The 16903-nt window shown below is 43.1% G+C and overlaps 1 protein-coding gene across 1 annotated transcript in view; it reads left to right on the top strand.

The window, feature by feature from the left end:
• LOC102040076 (ras GTPase-activating protein 1) overlaps window positions 1-16903 on the top strand; it is a gene marked incomplete at its 5' end in the record, with an annotated part of 87248 nt that overhangs the window by 68964 nt on the left and 1381 nt on the right. Inside the window, 3 exons of the mRNA XM_005431134.2 lie at window positions 2694-2761; window positions 11322-11410; window positions 15566-15643. Of these exons, the coding sequence (XP_005431191.2) occupies window positions 2694-2761; window positions 11322-11410; window positions 15566-15643 (235 nt within the window). The remainder of the gene's footprint in view (window positions 1-2693; window positions 2762-11321; window positions 11411-15565; window positions 15644-16903) is intronic.

Here is a 16903-nt window from a genome sequence, read left to right as displayed (position 1 = left end):
CTATGGGTGGATCTCTGTAGCCCTGTGGATCCCCATGGCGTGCAGGGGCACAGCTACTTCACCGTGGCCTGCAGAGGAATCTCGGCTCCAGCACCTGGAGCACCTCCTCCCCCTCCTTCGTCACTGACCTTGGTGTTGCTATGTTGTTTTCCCTCACATATTCTTACCTCCTCCTCTTCTCTGACTTGAAGAAAATCTGTGTGTACTTTGTTTTGATTTTCTTCTTAAATATGTCATCACAGAGGCATTACCAACCTATCTAATTGTCCCAGTTTTGTCCAGCAGCATGTCCATCTTTAGAGCCATCAGGGACTGGCTCTGCTGGCCATGGTGGAAGCTTCCAGCAGCTTCTCACAGGACCCATCTCTCTATGGCCCCCCCACTGCCAAAAACCAGGCTGTGCAAAACCAATACACCATCTATAGGAGAAATCGATGTTCATGCCATGACTTCAAAATTATTTACTTCCTCATAGCTTTAAATTCATCTCATAGAAAATATTTTTGTTTCACACTGGGCCAGGAGTGTTTTGTCAACCCATAATACATGGTTCTTGGACAATCAGGAGACTTCTATAACAGTATATATTGGAATTCAAATGTGTTGGACACATGAAAGGTGTGTTAACCTCACTGCTACGTGTCACTTTCAATTAATAATGAACAATGCCATCACTGTATACTTATAAGCAAGGTAATGCAAGGTCGACTTCCACTGTTTTGTAAGAGGTCAAACTTTGGTATTGCTATAGTGAATAGCAGTCGGCTGGTAGTGTCCATGCACTCTGAACAAAATGAGAGGTGAGTTAGATTGCTTTAGTTGGTCCATATGTTGCTTCATTTTATAGCAGTCTTCCAGAATTATGGTTAACCTGAAATGGATAATTTATTTTATTTTACTTTATTTTATTTTTGCTTTAGCTGTCAACAGGAAGTTAGATTTTTCTCATGCTAAACTGAAGGACAATTGTTGTGGTTTGGCACTGGCCGGACACCAGGCACCCATGAAAGCTGCTCACTCACCCTCCGCTGCAACTGGACAGAGAAGGGAAAATATTGATAGGGGTTCATGAGTTGAGATAAGGACCATGAGAAAACACTCATCAATTACCATCAAGGGCAAAACAGGCTCAACTTAGAGATATAAAGTGAATTTATTACTAACAAAATCAGAGCAGGATAATGAGAAGTAAAATAAGCCCTTCAAAACATCTTTCCTTTCCCTCCAACCCCTCCCTCCTTCCCACTGACTGCACAGGGAGGCAGGGAGTGGGGTTTTGGGCAGTTTATCACCTGTGCTTTCTCTCACTGCTCAGAGAGATAAGTCATTCCCCTGCTGCGCCGTGGGGTCCCTTCCACAGTAGACAGTTCTCCACGAACTTCTCCAACGTGGCTCCATCTCAATAGTAACAGTCCTCCCAAAACTACTGCAACATGAGTACATCCCACGGACAGCAGTATGCCTCAAACTGCTGCAGTGTGAGTCACTCTTCCACAAGGTGCAGTCCTTCAACAACAGGCTGCTCCAGCCTGGGAGTAGGGCCCCTCTCTCCACGGATCTCCCACTGGATCACAGCCTCCTCGAGGCATCCACCCGCTCCGGTGTGGGCTCCTCCCCCATGGGCTACAGGTGGATCTCTGCATTCCCCATGGATCCCCATGGGCTGCAGGGGGACAGCCTGCTTCACCATGGTCCTCACCACAGCCTGCAGAGGAATTTTGGCTCCAGTGCCTGGAGCACCTCCTTCCCCTCCTTCTTCAATGACCTTGGTGTCTGCAGAGTTGTTCTTCTCACATGTTCTCACCTCCTCCTCTTCTCAGCTAGAATTAAAACTGCACCACAAAGTTTGTTTAGATTTCTTCTTAAATGTGTCATCACAGTGGCATTACCACCACCTCTGATTGGCCCAGCCTTGGCCAGCAGCATGTCTATCTTTGGAGCCATCAGGGACTGGCTCTGCCTGACATGGTAGAAGCTTCAAGCAGCTTCTCACAGAAGCCACCTCTGTGGTGTCCCTGCTACCAAGAACCAGACTGTGCAAAACCAACACAACAATTTAGGTTTCTGTTTAATAAGTTCCTAGTTCTGCGGTCAAACTGAGTATTTTTCCCTAGCTTTCTAGATTGTCTGGATGGCAGCAGTTACTTCTGTGAAGAAAGTAGCTGATCCAGTATTATTCTTCTAGGATACTGTCATACTATTATTAGGAGATGGATTGGTTCAAGCTGAACTAAGGCCATGTTGCTGCCAAAAGAGAGGTTCCATTGTTACTGTGCACTCTTGCTCTCCTTATGTTGACTTGGGGAAATGAGTGGCTGTAGGATGAATCACTTATGGTAGTAGACAGTGTAACACTTGTAGGAGGCAGGAGATTAAGTGCCCCTTCTTTTTAAAGGCAATGTGGTCTTAGACTGCAGATTTCAGTATGGCTTTACAGTTAAGCTTTTCCCAGGTAGTTTTGGAAGTTCACCTTTATTGAGAAATCAATATGTCTGGTTTTATTTTGTTTTTTGTCATAGTTGAAATCATAACAAGACATTTTTAATTAATAAACATGGAGCACAGGCTGGTTGTCATCTCACAAAGATTTCCACACTGACTTAAATGCCTAAAGACTACATAATTTTACATTAATTTTATCATAGATTTAATATTGAACAAAATAAAAATTCTCTTTTTTTTTCCCATTTCAGTGGCTTTGTTTTTCTTCGACTGATTTGTCCTGCTATCCTGAACCCAAGGATGTTTAATATCATCTCAGGTGACTATGCTTCAGACTGAATTCATACTTTATGTAATAAAAGGCATAAACTTGCTTTAGTGCCTAATTTAACAAAATATTAAGTAATTTGAACACTGCAAAATCATGTTAATCATATCAATGAATTTACTTACTCCCTAAGGCAGCCAGCATAGTTCTCACGCTTAAAGATTAGACAATGTTTATTCCCAATGTCTTGTTTTAAAGTAAAAAAAAAAAACAACCAAAAAAAACCAACAAAACAAAGTGAATGTTAAAGTGTTTCATAAAGAAAACTGTTTTGGGTTAACCCTGTTTGGAAGATAAAGCATCACAGTCACTTGCTCACCTTCCTCTTCATCCTCAGTAGGATGGGGGAAGAGGAAAGAAAGAATAAAAAAAAGAAAATTTGGGGGTCAAGATAAAGCAAACAAAAATATCTAAATGTTTAATAAGTAAAGGATAAATTTAATAGAACTAAACAAGTGATGCAAAGGCAATCATACTACCTCCCATGTGTAGACTGATGCCCAGCCAATTCCTGAATAAAAGATGGCTGACACCCATAAAACCTCCCTCTTTTCCCTTGTATTGCTGAGCATGGCTTTAAATGTTATGGAATATCTGTCTGGTTAGTTTGGGTCATCTGCCCTGTTCTGTCTAATCCCAACCTATTGTTCACCCTCAGTCTATTCATTGCGGGGGGGCAGAGTGAAAAACAGAGGCAGCCTTGATGCTGTATAAACATCATTTGGCAAAAGCTATATTAGTCTGCTATCAGTACTATTTTGGTCAAAAATCTAAAACTGCTCCATATGAGCTGCCCTTGAAGAAAATCAACTCTGTCCTAGCCAGGCCCATTACAAAAGCATTATCCTGGGTTTTGATGCTCTTTTTGTAGAGTGCATCTCTATCAGTAGATAAAGCAGTGACAGGGACTATTCCCGTTTGCTAGAACAGGATTGCAAAATTGCAGTATTGATCTGCAGTACAGTTCTGGCTGATAACAGATAGCATTCTCCTAAACGGTTCTTAGATGTGCTTTGGATGTTGACATGCATCAGGGATCGTATCTAAAAGTTGGCATGGGGCTTTGTTGTGAATGGTGTGGGCATAGATTATTCCACTGCAGTTGGCTTAAGTACCTAGAATTGTTTCTGAGCATTTTAACTTATGGATGTAGTTGAGGTCTTAGAGATGCAACTGCTAGTATGTGTGTTACTGTTGTACCAGGCATAAGGCTGTGTTGATGGAATTCCACGTTTTAAGTTTTGCTCTATTCCTTTGTGGTGGGTAGACCTTGGCTGGATGCCAGGCACCCACCAAAGCCTCTCTATCACTCCCCCTTATTAGCTGGACAGGGGAGAGAAAATATAACTAAAGGCTGATGAGTTGAGATAAGGATAGGGAGATCATTCAGCAATTACTGTCATGGGCAAAACAGACTCAGCTTAGGGAAATTGAATTAATATATTACCAATCAAATCAGAGTAGGGTAATGAGAAATAAAACCAAATCTTAAAACACCTTCCCTCTACCCCTTCCTTCTTCCCAGGCTCAACTTCACTCCTGTGCTTGTTTTGGCTGGGGTAGAGTTTGTTTTCTTCCCAGTGGCTGATATGGGGCCGTGTTTTGGATTTGTATTGAACACAGTGTTGATAATATAGAGATATTTTTGCTGTTGCTGAGCAGTGCTTACACACAGCCAAGGCCTTTTCTGCTTTTCATACTGCCACACTGGTGAGGAAGTTGGGGGTGCATGGGAGGTTGGGAGGAGACACAGTTGGGACAGGTAACCCAAACTGACCAAAGGGATATTTTAGACCATATGACATCATGCTCGGTATATAAAGCTGAGGGAAGAAGGGAGGGGATGCTTGGAGTGATGGCATTTGTGTTTCCAAGTAACCGTTGCACATGATGGAGCCCTGCTCTCTGGAGATGGCTGAGCACCTGCCTGCCCATGGGAAGGGATGAATGAATTCCTTGTTTTGCTTTGCTTGTATGCATGGCTTTGGCTTTCCCTATTAAACTGTCTTTATTTCAACTCACAAGTTTTCAAACTTTGTATCCTTCTGATTCTCTCCATGATCCCACTGGTGGGGCCAGTGAGCGAGGATGTATGGGGCTTGGCTGCTGGCTGGGGTGAAACCACAACTCCCTATTTTCTCTTCCCCCTGCCTCCCAGTGGCACAGGGGGATGGAGGTTGTGGTCAGTCCATCACATTTTCTCTGCCATTCCTCAGGAGGACTCCTCACACTCTTCCCCTGTTCCAGCATGGAGACCCTCCCATGGGAGGTTATTATCTCCTATTAACTTTAGCCAGACACCCCTCAATAGCTTGTTTTGCTAAAACCAAAAGACCCAAAGCAGTACATCTTGAGGAAGGTCTCTGCCAATCCTCGAGAGCCCCAATGACTCCCCCCATGGAGTTGTTTTAATATGTGAAGGGTCAAAGCTCCTGGAATCCACTGTTTACTGTCCATTGTAAATTAATGCTCCCCTCTTTCTTTTGCTCCACCACTTTTAATTATCTCCAACTCCTCTGATGGAAAAGATACCACCACCAACTCCCCCCTCCCCCCAGCAACAGCTGAGCCGCAGGGAGCAAAGGGAGGATCCCAGAGACCTCTGGCAGAAGTGCTGCTTTCTGAACCTCTCCATTGGCCAGTTGATTACCTATTGCCTCTTCTGAGTACCCTGCCTAATATCCCCTAACATGTATTATTTCTACCTCTTGGTAAAATCACCACCTCCAACAGGCAAGTAATTGAGCTCTCATGAGCGAACATTTTTCCCCTGCAAGTTAACAGACCACTTTCCTCACAGTTTTCCAAACACGTGTACCACCCCATATGCATATTTTGAATCTGTAAATATATTCACCACCTTTCCTCGATACAATTTTCAGGCTTTTATTAAGGCATACAATTCTGTGGTCTGTGCTGACCATGTGCATGGTAGCTTCCCTTCTTATTCCCCTCCTTTCACTATAGCATATCCAGTAATTTATTTTCCTTCTATTACTCATGAAGATCCATCAATAAACTCCTTTCCCTCATTTGGCCGAGAGATATCCTGTAAATCTTCCCTAGCTCGGGTCTGGAGATCTGTTACCTGGATCCAGTCACGAGTTTCCTTTAGGTCTCCTGTACCAGTTAAACAGGAGGCTGGGTTAAACCCTTCCCTGCTTATAAATTCTAAATACTCCTGTTCCAATAAACAGGTTTCATACTGTAACAGCCTAGTGGTGGTCATCCATTTAGAACTTGATGCCAGACTTTAACAATCTTGCCATCAGTTGCCATCAAAGCCATGGCTGCACAATTCTGCAGACAACAGAGCCACAGTTACCCTTAGAGCAAACAATGGGGCCATCCCCTCGCCGATGGGCCAAACATTTTAGCACTAGAATTCCTTTGGCACGGCCCTGTTTAACATCCACATACAGTTCCAATTCCTTTTATGAGTCTGGCTAAAGTTTTGCTGTCTTTCTGGTGTCCATACCACAACACCGGGGCTATCTGGGTTTAAAAAGTCACAGAATAAAAAGTCCTTAATCCAGGTCCTGCAATACCCTATTAATCCTAAAAATTGTCACAGCTCCCCTTCAGTCCTGGGCAATGGCACCTCCAAGATTCCCCGAACCCCTTTTGGGCCAACACACCACAAGCCTTCAGTCAAAAGAGGCGTCAAACATTCAACCATTCACTCCATCACCTATGCCCTCCCTTCAGACACTCCAAAATCCCATCCTCCAGCCACAAAATTAAGTAATTTCAGAGTGGCTTCCCCTACCACCTCCTCCCGTTCTCCTCATAGGAGCAAGTCCTTCACATACTGCAATAACCTAATTCCCAGGGACGGAGTAAATTCTTTTAATATCTTGCCCAAATAAGGCCAGTGCTTCCATGTATCCCTGTGGAAGGATCATCCATGTCTTTATTATTTTCCCTTCTCCCTTTTGTTCCCACTCAAAGGCAAAATACTGCTTACTATGCTTTGTAAGTGGGCATCCCCAGAAAGTATCTTTTAAATCAAGTAATGAATAGTAGCAGTGTGAGGAGGAAACCTGGTTCAGGATGGTATAAGGATCTGGGACCATGGAGTGCCTGAGTTTAGTAGTCTCATTATTCTCACGTCCTGCACCATTCTATAGGTTCCATATGATTTCATAACTGACAGAATAGAAATGTTACAGGGAAACATAACATACATGGCTCCAAAAGACCCGCCTTTAACAGGAACTCAATAACAGGCTGTAACCCCTTCCTTCCCCTGAAATAGGGTATTACCTTTTAGACACCACTTGTCCTGGTTGCCTCAGAGTAATTTGGAGAGGCTCCATATCCAGTTTTCCATATTTCCCTGGGACTGACAACACTTCTGGGTTCATTTTAGCATAAGCTTTATCAGATAATTTACACAGTGTCACAACAGCCCTAGCCTCCCCATCAACCTTCACAACACTAACCCACATTCCCAACTGTTATAAATGACTCAAACCCCAAGTGGGAATGAGTTATAAAACTTTTATTGAAAACTAGTAAAAATAATTCACAAAGCAAAAGGGACAGCACTGGGAGTGTGGCCAGCCACCAGAGGCTCATCCACAAAATGGCGGCTCCACCTTTTATACCCTTGGTGTTGCATCAGCCAAATACATATTCATAAGCAGTCATACATATTCAAACATCTTCCTTCTATATCCCTGGCCCCTCCCAAAGTCTGCCAGTTGACTCTTCTTTGCCATCCATTGGTGGAGACCTTCTTGCAACTTGATTGGAGGTGAAGTGGTGTCATGCCAAGTTCCCCCAGCGACAAGCTTCCCCCATTCCTGGTTGCCTCATGCAAGGGGCATGTGTACACACCCTCCCTCCACATGTCTCTGACAACCCTGACGACTAGGGTTGTCTGGTGGCAACAATACAGAGGGGAGAAGAGAGGATTAAAGGGAGGACAAAAAGGGGTCCAAAAACAACCTACAACAACAGTCACACATCAAAAGAACTTTAAACCTTAACAAAGCTTCTTTTAACACACATAATATCCATTCCTCATATGTGAGAGCCAATTACCACACCACCCATCTATAACACAACTCAGTCATCAAATACCCTCCTAGCAAACCACAACCACAACTACAAACAAACAGAAACTCATGCTTTTCAAACCCATCTCACACATTGACCAATAGTGGTTGAATAAAAAGCACTGGCTCATCTTTCCCACTTACTCCCTGAATTATCAAAAAAACCCTCTTTGGCATAAAATTCAAAGTAGACAGAGAGGCTCCCATGTCTACTAGGAAACACATTTCTTGGTTCAGACCCACCCTGCATGTTAGCAAGGGCTCCAGTGGGCTGAGCCTCCAGTACAATAGGAGATCCTGGCACCCTTAACAATCCATTTCTAATGTTCTCTTTTTTTTTTTTTTTTTACAAATGGCACATTGATTAAAAACTGTGCCATTATCCTTGCCTGTACCTTTACCTTTTCCTCATCCCTTCTTACATATACCTGATGTGCCTTTCCAACCAACTCCTGCAAGGGCCCACTCTGCCACCTCTGCAACCTATGCTCCCATTCCCTGTGGGCTCTCACCCTCCCACAACTGCCAAACTCTGCAAAATCACTCACCTCCCTGGGGACCCAAACAAAATCTGTTCTTGTATCAGGCCAGGCTTTGGTGACGGATTGTATCTCATGGCGTACACCAAAGACAGTCACTCTACCTTACACTGTACACCAAAGACAGTCCCTGTCCTGCTGCAGTGTCCAGATGCATCCCCTCAGCACGCTCGTCCAGGTCCCTGGTCCACTCTCCCAGCACCAGAAGCTCTGTAAAGCACCAGGTTCCGGTGGATGGGCAGCGCCACAGGGATAGGCAGGTGGACAATATGTCCTGCAACCTCATAGGGGCCGGAGGGCCACTACAACCCCTGCCTGCAGGGTTGGTGGCATCAGGTGTCACCTGGTGCTGAGCCCCAGCTTCCCCACAGCTTCAGCCCGGCCCCACACCTCCCCACAGGCCCCCAGCCCATGCTCCTGGTCCCACACTTCTGTGCCTGGCCTCGGCACTCTTCACCATAGAGAAACCCCCCTAAGTCCTAAGTAGTAAGCGGACAAACGCAAATCCTACACCCTGGCTCCATAATGACCAGGGGAGAGGTGGGGGGGTGTAGGAACAATACCTCCCTGCCTTCCCTATCTTGTAAGCCAAGACTACAAAAGACCTGCAGCCGGCCCTGTATTAGATTGCAAATTTTGAAGATAAAGCAGAGAACATCCCAATCCTCACTGCTTCTCAATTCTTTTTTTATCATGTAGTGTCCCACTGCTATTTGCCTTAACCATATTCCTCCATACTCCCCTTCAACCAATCCTTTCCCAAACCAACACCATCTGTCCCCTGTTGCTGAGACCTCTTCTCAACTCCCCTTTACTGCCCCCTCTGGGCATCCATCCCCTGTTTCTGACACCCCTTCTTGACTCCCCTTATTGCCCCCTCTGGGCATCCATGTCCTTAACTACCTCTGGGAGAATGTGCAAACCATCTCAACATTCTCCCAAATAACCTTTTGGAGGTATTTCGGGATCATCATCCCTATAGTCGAGACCCTTTCTCAACTTTCCTTTACAACCCCTTCTAGGCATCCTGCCATGTTTTACTCCTCAAAGTTTCCATTGTACTCACCCGTGAGATTTCCAGCAGTCCTTTCCTGTGGGCTCTTCATGGACCCCCCTGGTCAGCCTCTCATCTGTCTCCTGGACAGTCTCAGGAATCCAATCAATTGCCCAGTGCTGGCCAGCGTCAAAGGGAACTGCTCACCTAAAAAGCGGGTGAGGTGCGCCTCCAGCTCTTCTTGCCATGTGCTGGTCCCAGATGTTGGAAGGATCCCAGACAAGAGCTCCCATCTTGTACGGAAAATCACACTATGAAAGAGCAGTGTCCATAAAGGAGACAGAGAAGTCCTGCAACTTTATTCGAATAAAGGGAGAGAGTCCACTGGTGCTCATGCCCGTGGGGTTTTCTCTCTTGATGTTTTAGAGGACTCAGCCTCCTTTTATCCCAAACTCCCAGCCACATGTTGCCCTCTTCCTTTCCCCGTTGGCTGAGGTACTAGGAAAGTACAGCTTTCATGAACCGCCTATTACATATTTCCCCTTGAACCTGTCATTTTCCTCCCAAGTTCAGAAACTCAGGCTTGTGCAGACCCACTTGTCTGTTTCAGGAGTCAAACTGTCTGGGTTCTGTAACAAACCTGTGGCTTGAAGTTGGTAGAGACATTAAGACCCATTTCAAAGACATTAACACCGATACCTTCACCCATGGAATTGTTTGTAAAGACATTAGCACACATCTTTCCTATAATTTCTTTATTATTTTTATAATCTTCAGATTATATTATTTTCTAATTTGGGGACTGCATTGAGACCACTGTTTCTTTAGCTGCAAATTAAGTTGTTATCCATAAATTTGTGTAATCCCTTTTAAGCTTGTCTGTAAGTGTTAGTCCTGTTTAGAAGTCCAGATAATATTCTTGACTTTCACTAAGGTAAGTTTATGGGCTTTATATAGGGTTGTTAGAGCTTTTAATTTAAAAAAACCCCAAAAAACCAAACCAAAACAAACAAAGGGGTCTCTTTTTCTTTTGGAGCAAATTTTTTAACATACTTCCTTGCTGTAATGGGGCAACCTGAGAAGCTGCATTTCACAATCCGAAGCTGTTTCGGAGCAGATTTTGCAACACCTTTGCTGCTTGATGGGTTGTTAGTCTGCCGCTTGTCAACTCGCAGGAGCTCATGCTCATCCTGGGCTTTGGAGAATTTCACAGTACCTTCACTGCTACTGCCTGCCCTGTGCCAAGGAGTGGTTGGACCTGCTCTCCTGTTTTGGGGGGAGGGAGTGTTCTGGAACTGCAGAGGCTTGGTTGCTGTGTTGTTTTACTTTGTTCTCTCTCAACTGTGTGATCCATAGTAGGTGGCTTCTCTGCCATCTTCTCTTTGTCCTTTGGGCCATGTGGACTGCTACAGTGGCCACCATCTTGGGAGAAGGGGAGTTTCTCTGCCATCTTGTCTTGGTCCCCTGGGCCAATGGGCTGCCACGGTGGCCTCCATCTTAGGAGGAGGAGGCTTCTCTGCTACCTTGTTTTCTCTGTTCCCGGGGGAGCATGTGACTCAGCACCTTTGTATCTAGTGGTTATTGCTGTTATCTTTGTTGTTGCTGTTTTATCTTTAGTAAACTGTTATTTTTTCACCTATATCTTCTCCCATTCGTCTCTCCTTATTGATGAAAGCGGAGTGGTTAAAACTAAGGGGAGGTAACTCACTTTGGAGTCTTCACCCTATAAATTGTCTTAAATTAAGTGTCAGATATGCATATTGATGTTTATTGTGGACATAATTACTAAAACACCAAAAGTTTACTTGATCATGAGAAATTTTTCACATGCAGTTCTCTTACAGCATTTAAAGTATTGAATTCCATGATGATAAATTGTGGAAGAGAATTTTCTTGTGACTACTGGAGGTTTTAAATTAAATGGTCAGTAACTTTCTACTTTCTATTCCTATCAGATTCTCCTTCCCCTACTGCTGCAAGAACATTGACGCTGGTTGCCAAGTCTGTGCAGAATTTAGCAAATCTGGTTGAATTTGGAGCTAAGGTAAATATAATTTTACACAGAACGGTCTAGAAGATTGCCCATGTTCATGTTAACAGAAACAGATTTTGTCTGTATTATTGTTATGCAAATCTTGATGTGTGACCTGGGTGTCTTATCAGCAAGGAGGCTTTATTCCTTCATTTTTTTTCTATCCTCTTTAGTTGGAGCTCAACAGGGTATTGATTTAACCTAGTATGGCTAGTATGGCTGATTTAGAAAGAGTCAATTATTTCAGAATGAGTCATCTAGAAACTTATGTGAATGATTTGGTACTTACCATAAAGATTTTCAGTCTGGAAGTATGAACAACAGCAGTGACATGCTAAAATAACTGATAAATTTATGGCCATGCTAGTAAGCATTATAGAGTCATGTAACCATATTTTTATGCTATGAGATCAGATAAACTCAGACATTAATTTCAAATACAACAGTGGAAGTATGTGAACTCTTTTTTTCTGTCTGTCGATGTCAAAAAGGGTAGTAGTCATACTCTAGAATTCATAGAATCATAGAATATGTCAAGTTGGAAGGGATCCATAATGATCATTAAGTCCAACTCCATGCTCCCTGCAGGACTACCTAAAAGTAAATCATATGACTAAGGGTATCACCCATATTGTCCTTGAAGTGATAGGCTTGGTGCCATGACTGCTTTCTTGGGGAGGCTGTACCAGTGACTGACCACCATCTCAGTTAAGAATCTTTTCCTAAAGTCCAGTCTGAACTACCTGTGACGCAGTTTCATTCCATTTTTTCATGTCCTATTGGTAGTCACCAGAGAGAAGAGATCAGCATCTCACTGCTCCCCTTGAGGAAGTTGTAGACTATGATGAGCTCACCCTTCAGCCTTTTCTAAGCTGAACAAACCAAGTGACCTCAGCCGCTCTTGCCCTCAAGGTCTTTCAATATCTTGGTTACCCTCCTCTGGACATCCTCTAATCGTTTGATGTCATTTTTATATTGAGGCACCCAAAATTGCACACAGTACTTGAGGTGGGACCATACCAGTTCAAAGCAGAGCAGGACAATCACCTCCCTTGACCAAGTGGTGATGCTCTGCCTGATGCACCCCAGGACACAGTTGGCCCTCCTGGCTGCCAGGGCACTGCGGATTCATATTCAACTTGCCATCAATCAGGACCCCAGGTCCCTTTCTGTGGGACTGCTCTCCAACCTTTTGTCTCCCAATTTGTATGTATAGCAGATTACCCCATCCCAGGTGCAGAATCCAGCACCTGCCCTTTTAAATTTCATATGCTTGGTGATTGCCCAGCTCTCTAGTCTATCCAGATCAGTCTGTAAGGCCTCTCTACCCTTGGTAGAGTCCACAGCTCCTCCTACTTTATCATCAGCAAACTTAATGTATGTTTGATTCCTATGTCCAGATCATTTATAAAAACATTAAAGACCACTGTCCCTAAAATTGAGCCCTGGGGAACCTCACTGATGACTGACCGCCAGCCTGATTTCACTATAACCCCATTTACTATGATCTTTGAGCCTGGCCTATTAGGCAATTGCTCATCTAATGTATTATGGACTTTTCTAGTTGTGTGCTGGACATTTTATCCAGAAAGATACTGTGAGAGACAGTATCAAAAGCTTTGCTAAAATCCAAAACCACCACATCTACTGTCTTCCCCTAGTCAAAAAGATGAGTGTTGGAGTTGGAAAAATGGGAGAGGAGAGGCAGGCAGCCATCCCTTCACAAAGAAAACATTTATGTGATACTAAAACAAGTAAATTTTCTTTAGGAATCTCCATATCAAAAAGACAACTGAGAAATGCTAGAGTAGAAAGCTGTGATTAGAAAAAAATCTATTCAAGAAGTATGAATCATTTGCCTGAAGTAGATGATGGGAGCCTTTTTGCATTTCCATTCATTATTTCATGTCAAAATGGGGAAACATCTTTCAGTAATATTGGTATGTCTCTGTATAGAACCTTGAAATACATTCCACATCCATGTTCTTTTATATAGTATATGGCTGGGCCCAGAGAGTGGTGGTGAACAGTGCTGCATCCAGCTGACGACCAGTCACCAGTGGTACCCCTCAGGGGTCTGTACTGGGACCAGTTCTGTTTTATATCTTTATTGATGACATGGATGAGGGGATTGAGTCTTTCACTAGTAAATTTGCAGATGACACTAAGCTAGGATCGTGTGTCGAGCTGTTGGAAGGTAGGAGGGCTCTGCAGAGAGACTTGGAATAGTTGGATGGATGGGCAGAGTCCAATAAGATGACATTTAATAAGTCCAAGTGCCGAGTCCTGCATTTTGGCCACAATAATCCCCTGCAACACTATAGGCTGGGGACGGTGTGGCTGGACAGTGCTCAGGTGGAAAAGGACCTGGGGGTACTGGCCAACAGCCAACTGAACATGAGCCAGCAGTGTGCCCTGCTGGCCATGAAGGCCAACTGCATCCTGGCCTGTATCAGGAATAGTGTGGCCAGCAGGACTAGTGAAGTCATTCTTCCCCTGTACTTGGAACTGGTGAGGCTGCACCTTGAGTATTGTGTCCAGTTCTAGGCCTCTCAGTTTAGGAAGGACGTTGAGACGATTGAGCACGTCCAGAGGAAGGCAACAAGGCTGGTGAGGGGCTTGGAACACAAGCCCTATGAGGAATGACTGAGGGAGCTGGGGTTGTTTAGCCTGGAGAAAAGGAGACTCAGAGGTAACCTTTGTCACGGTTGCAGCTGGTCTGTAGCTGCAAAGATAAATTTGGCCATAACAGACCCCCAAACCTGACCAGCCTAGAAGTAAGCAAGTCCCTGGGTAAGTAAAGATAGGATGGATTTGAACTCAAGCAGGCAACCCCAGCCAATCCCATTCAGCCCTGAATGCAGACACATCACTGGCCAGAGAGCTGGGCGGTGCTGAAACCCCAACCAATCAGTTGTCTAAGGCTGGGAATTTTGATCCCCCTATCTAAGGGGGTGGCCATAATAAATCTTTGTTGTTTGTCTCATGATCATCGGAGAGTTCTGTCTTTTCTGTCTCCAACCAATGACCCAACGTAATAGACCTTATTACTCTCTACAACTTCCTGAAAGGTGCTTGTAGTCAGGTGGGGGTTGGTCTCTTTCTCCAGGCAGCAACTGACAGAACAAGAGGACACAGTCTCAAGCTGCGCCAAGGGAAATTTAGGTTGGATATTAGGAAAAAGTTTTTTACAGAAAGAGTGGTAAAGTACTGGAATTGTCTTCCCAGGGAGGTGGTGGAGTCACCATCCCTAGATGTGTTTAAGAAAAGACTGCATGTGGCACTCGGTGCCATGGTTTAGTTGAGGTGTTAGGGCATGGGTTGGACTCAATGATCTTTAAGGTCTCTTCCAACCTAGTCATTCTGTGAATTCTGTAATAATACACTTTCAAATTGAGACCAATTAGGACTGAACTTCCAGCCTGGATATAGAGTATTTTAATTTAGAAACATGTTAACAACTACCAACCTGAGGCTCACACACACACACACATACACTTTTTCTTTACTTATTCTTTAGACTGGTGTTTTCTGTTGGTACAGCATTTTGAAAAACCCCTTTTATTTGTACTTGTTCTCATACTGCTTGACATAATTTTGCAAATTAGTTTTACAAGTTTCCTTTGAAAGCCTCAGCTTTTACTAAACTTTCTATTGCATCACTAAAAGAATGCCAGCAACAATTGGCCTGTTCTGGTTCCCAAGTCACAACATGGTTGAACAATAAAAATCTGTTGACTTAAATATAATAAAAGAAATTTCAGGCTGCCATTATAATGCCATTTGTCTGACACTCACAACTTGGAATGTACGCATTAATGAAAGAACAAAAAGGAGGGCAATTATGTCCTGATGTTGATGCTGCTGATGTTGTTACCTCTGTAAGTTTTTTCTTAATTTTATAGCTGCAATGAAAAAAGTCTATTTTCACTATTTCAGAAATGTAACATTTCATGTCACAATGCATATATAAACAATTTCAGAATCCATCTGGTGCAGAAAAAAGTGTAATCTTTTCATTGGTTGTACACCAGTAATCATAAATTCACTTGAAAAAAGATGACACATTTGTTTTGCAGTGTCATTTGTCTTTGATTGCAATATGTTCAGGTATGACTGTTAAATCAGTATCAATTTGTTCTAATAAATACTTTTAAAAATTACCAGGAGCCATATATGGAGGGGGTAAATCCATTTATCAAGAGCAACAAGCATCGCATGATCATGTTTTTAGATGAACTTGGGGTAAGTGGTTTAAAAAGAGAAATTGCAAGTTGTATAGCAACATTGTGAGTTAAAATTCTTTATAGTCCTTGTTAACTAGTTCAAAAATGCATCAGCTTTCTCGCAATTTTGAATGCTTGTTACTGAAATATTTTTCTTGTGCATGTTTAGGAACTGCAGATTGCTGACCTGTCACACAGATTTAAAACCAATCAAATGTCCTGTTAGAAAGTACTGTTGTAGACATGAGATCTATTTGAGCTTCTCCCCAAGGATTAGGGCTTTCAGACAAAAATACCAACCTTCTAAAAAATATTTTAAAATAAAGAAAATCTTATGTTTAATTTCTCATATGATTTTGACCTGACATTGAAAAAATGGAAGTTTTTAAAAATACTGTGTTCTATTTTAGTTACACATAACAAAATGTCTCACTGCATGAATTCTGGATATTGTAGTTTAAAAGAAAATAATAGTTTCAGTTCAATTTGAAACCATTTTGTGTATAATAGTTATAATGAGTTAGGAGCTCATGTATGTATATATGTTTATGTTTAAACCAATAATTTGTTGAAAAAAAGAAGATGAAAGAAATATGCCTATCTTATTATTCCTGAATGATTCCATTAAAAGTGACCTAGAAAACATCTCAGACCATTTTGATAATCTATAAGAATTACTGTTTTGAAGTGTGCCATTCAGATAGTGTCATGCTTTGACAGTAGCACAATGTCAGTGCCCCCATGAAAACACACTTTCCCTCGTGTCTGCTGTGAGATGTGACCAGGAATATCAAAACAGGTTCCTACTTAGGAATAGAAGAAAAAAAAGTTTATTATCTAAACTACAAGAGAAAAGGACACACACACACACACACATGGAAAATGAAAACTTCACAAAAGCATTTCCTCCTCCCCCCACCACATTTCCAATACAATACATCTCCCAAATTCCCAGCTCTCAATCTATCACCAAAACCTTCAAATAATCAATCAATCTTCAGTTCATCAAAAAGAGTCCTTCTTGTACCATGGTGATCCCTTCCTTTCCTGTCCAGTGCTCTCACCACTGAACATGGACCAGGGCTGCTTCCAGGGTTGTCCTTTTTAAGGATGCTTTGTCCAGTTCCAAAAAGGGCACAGTCTCACCTTTGGGACACCTGTCCCCCCATATTTTCTACCCCCTGGGGCCGAGGGGTCTCCACCCTGAACCCTCTTGGTTCTGAGACATTGCCCCCCCTGGATGTAGTCTCTGTATCACAAGGAAGCATGGTTCTGTCCA

This window comes from Geospiza fortis, unplaced genomic scaffold (assembly GCF_000277835.1).
Source record: "Geospiza fortis unplaced genomic scaffold, GeoFor_1.0 scaffold722, whole genome shotgun sequence".
Lineage (NCBI taxonomy): Eukaryota > Metazoa > Chordata > Aves > Passeriformes > Thraupidae > Geospiza > Geospiza fortis.
Note: the sequence above shows the minus strand (reverse complement) of the source record. Positions and strands in the feature narration are given on the sequence as shown.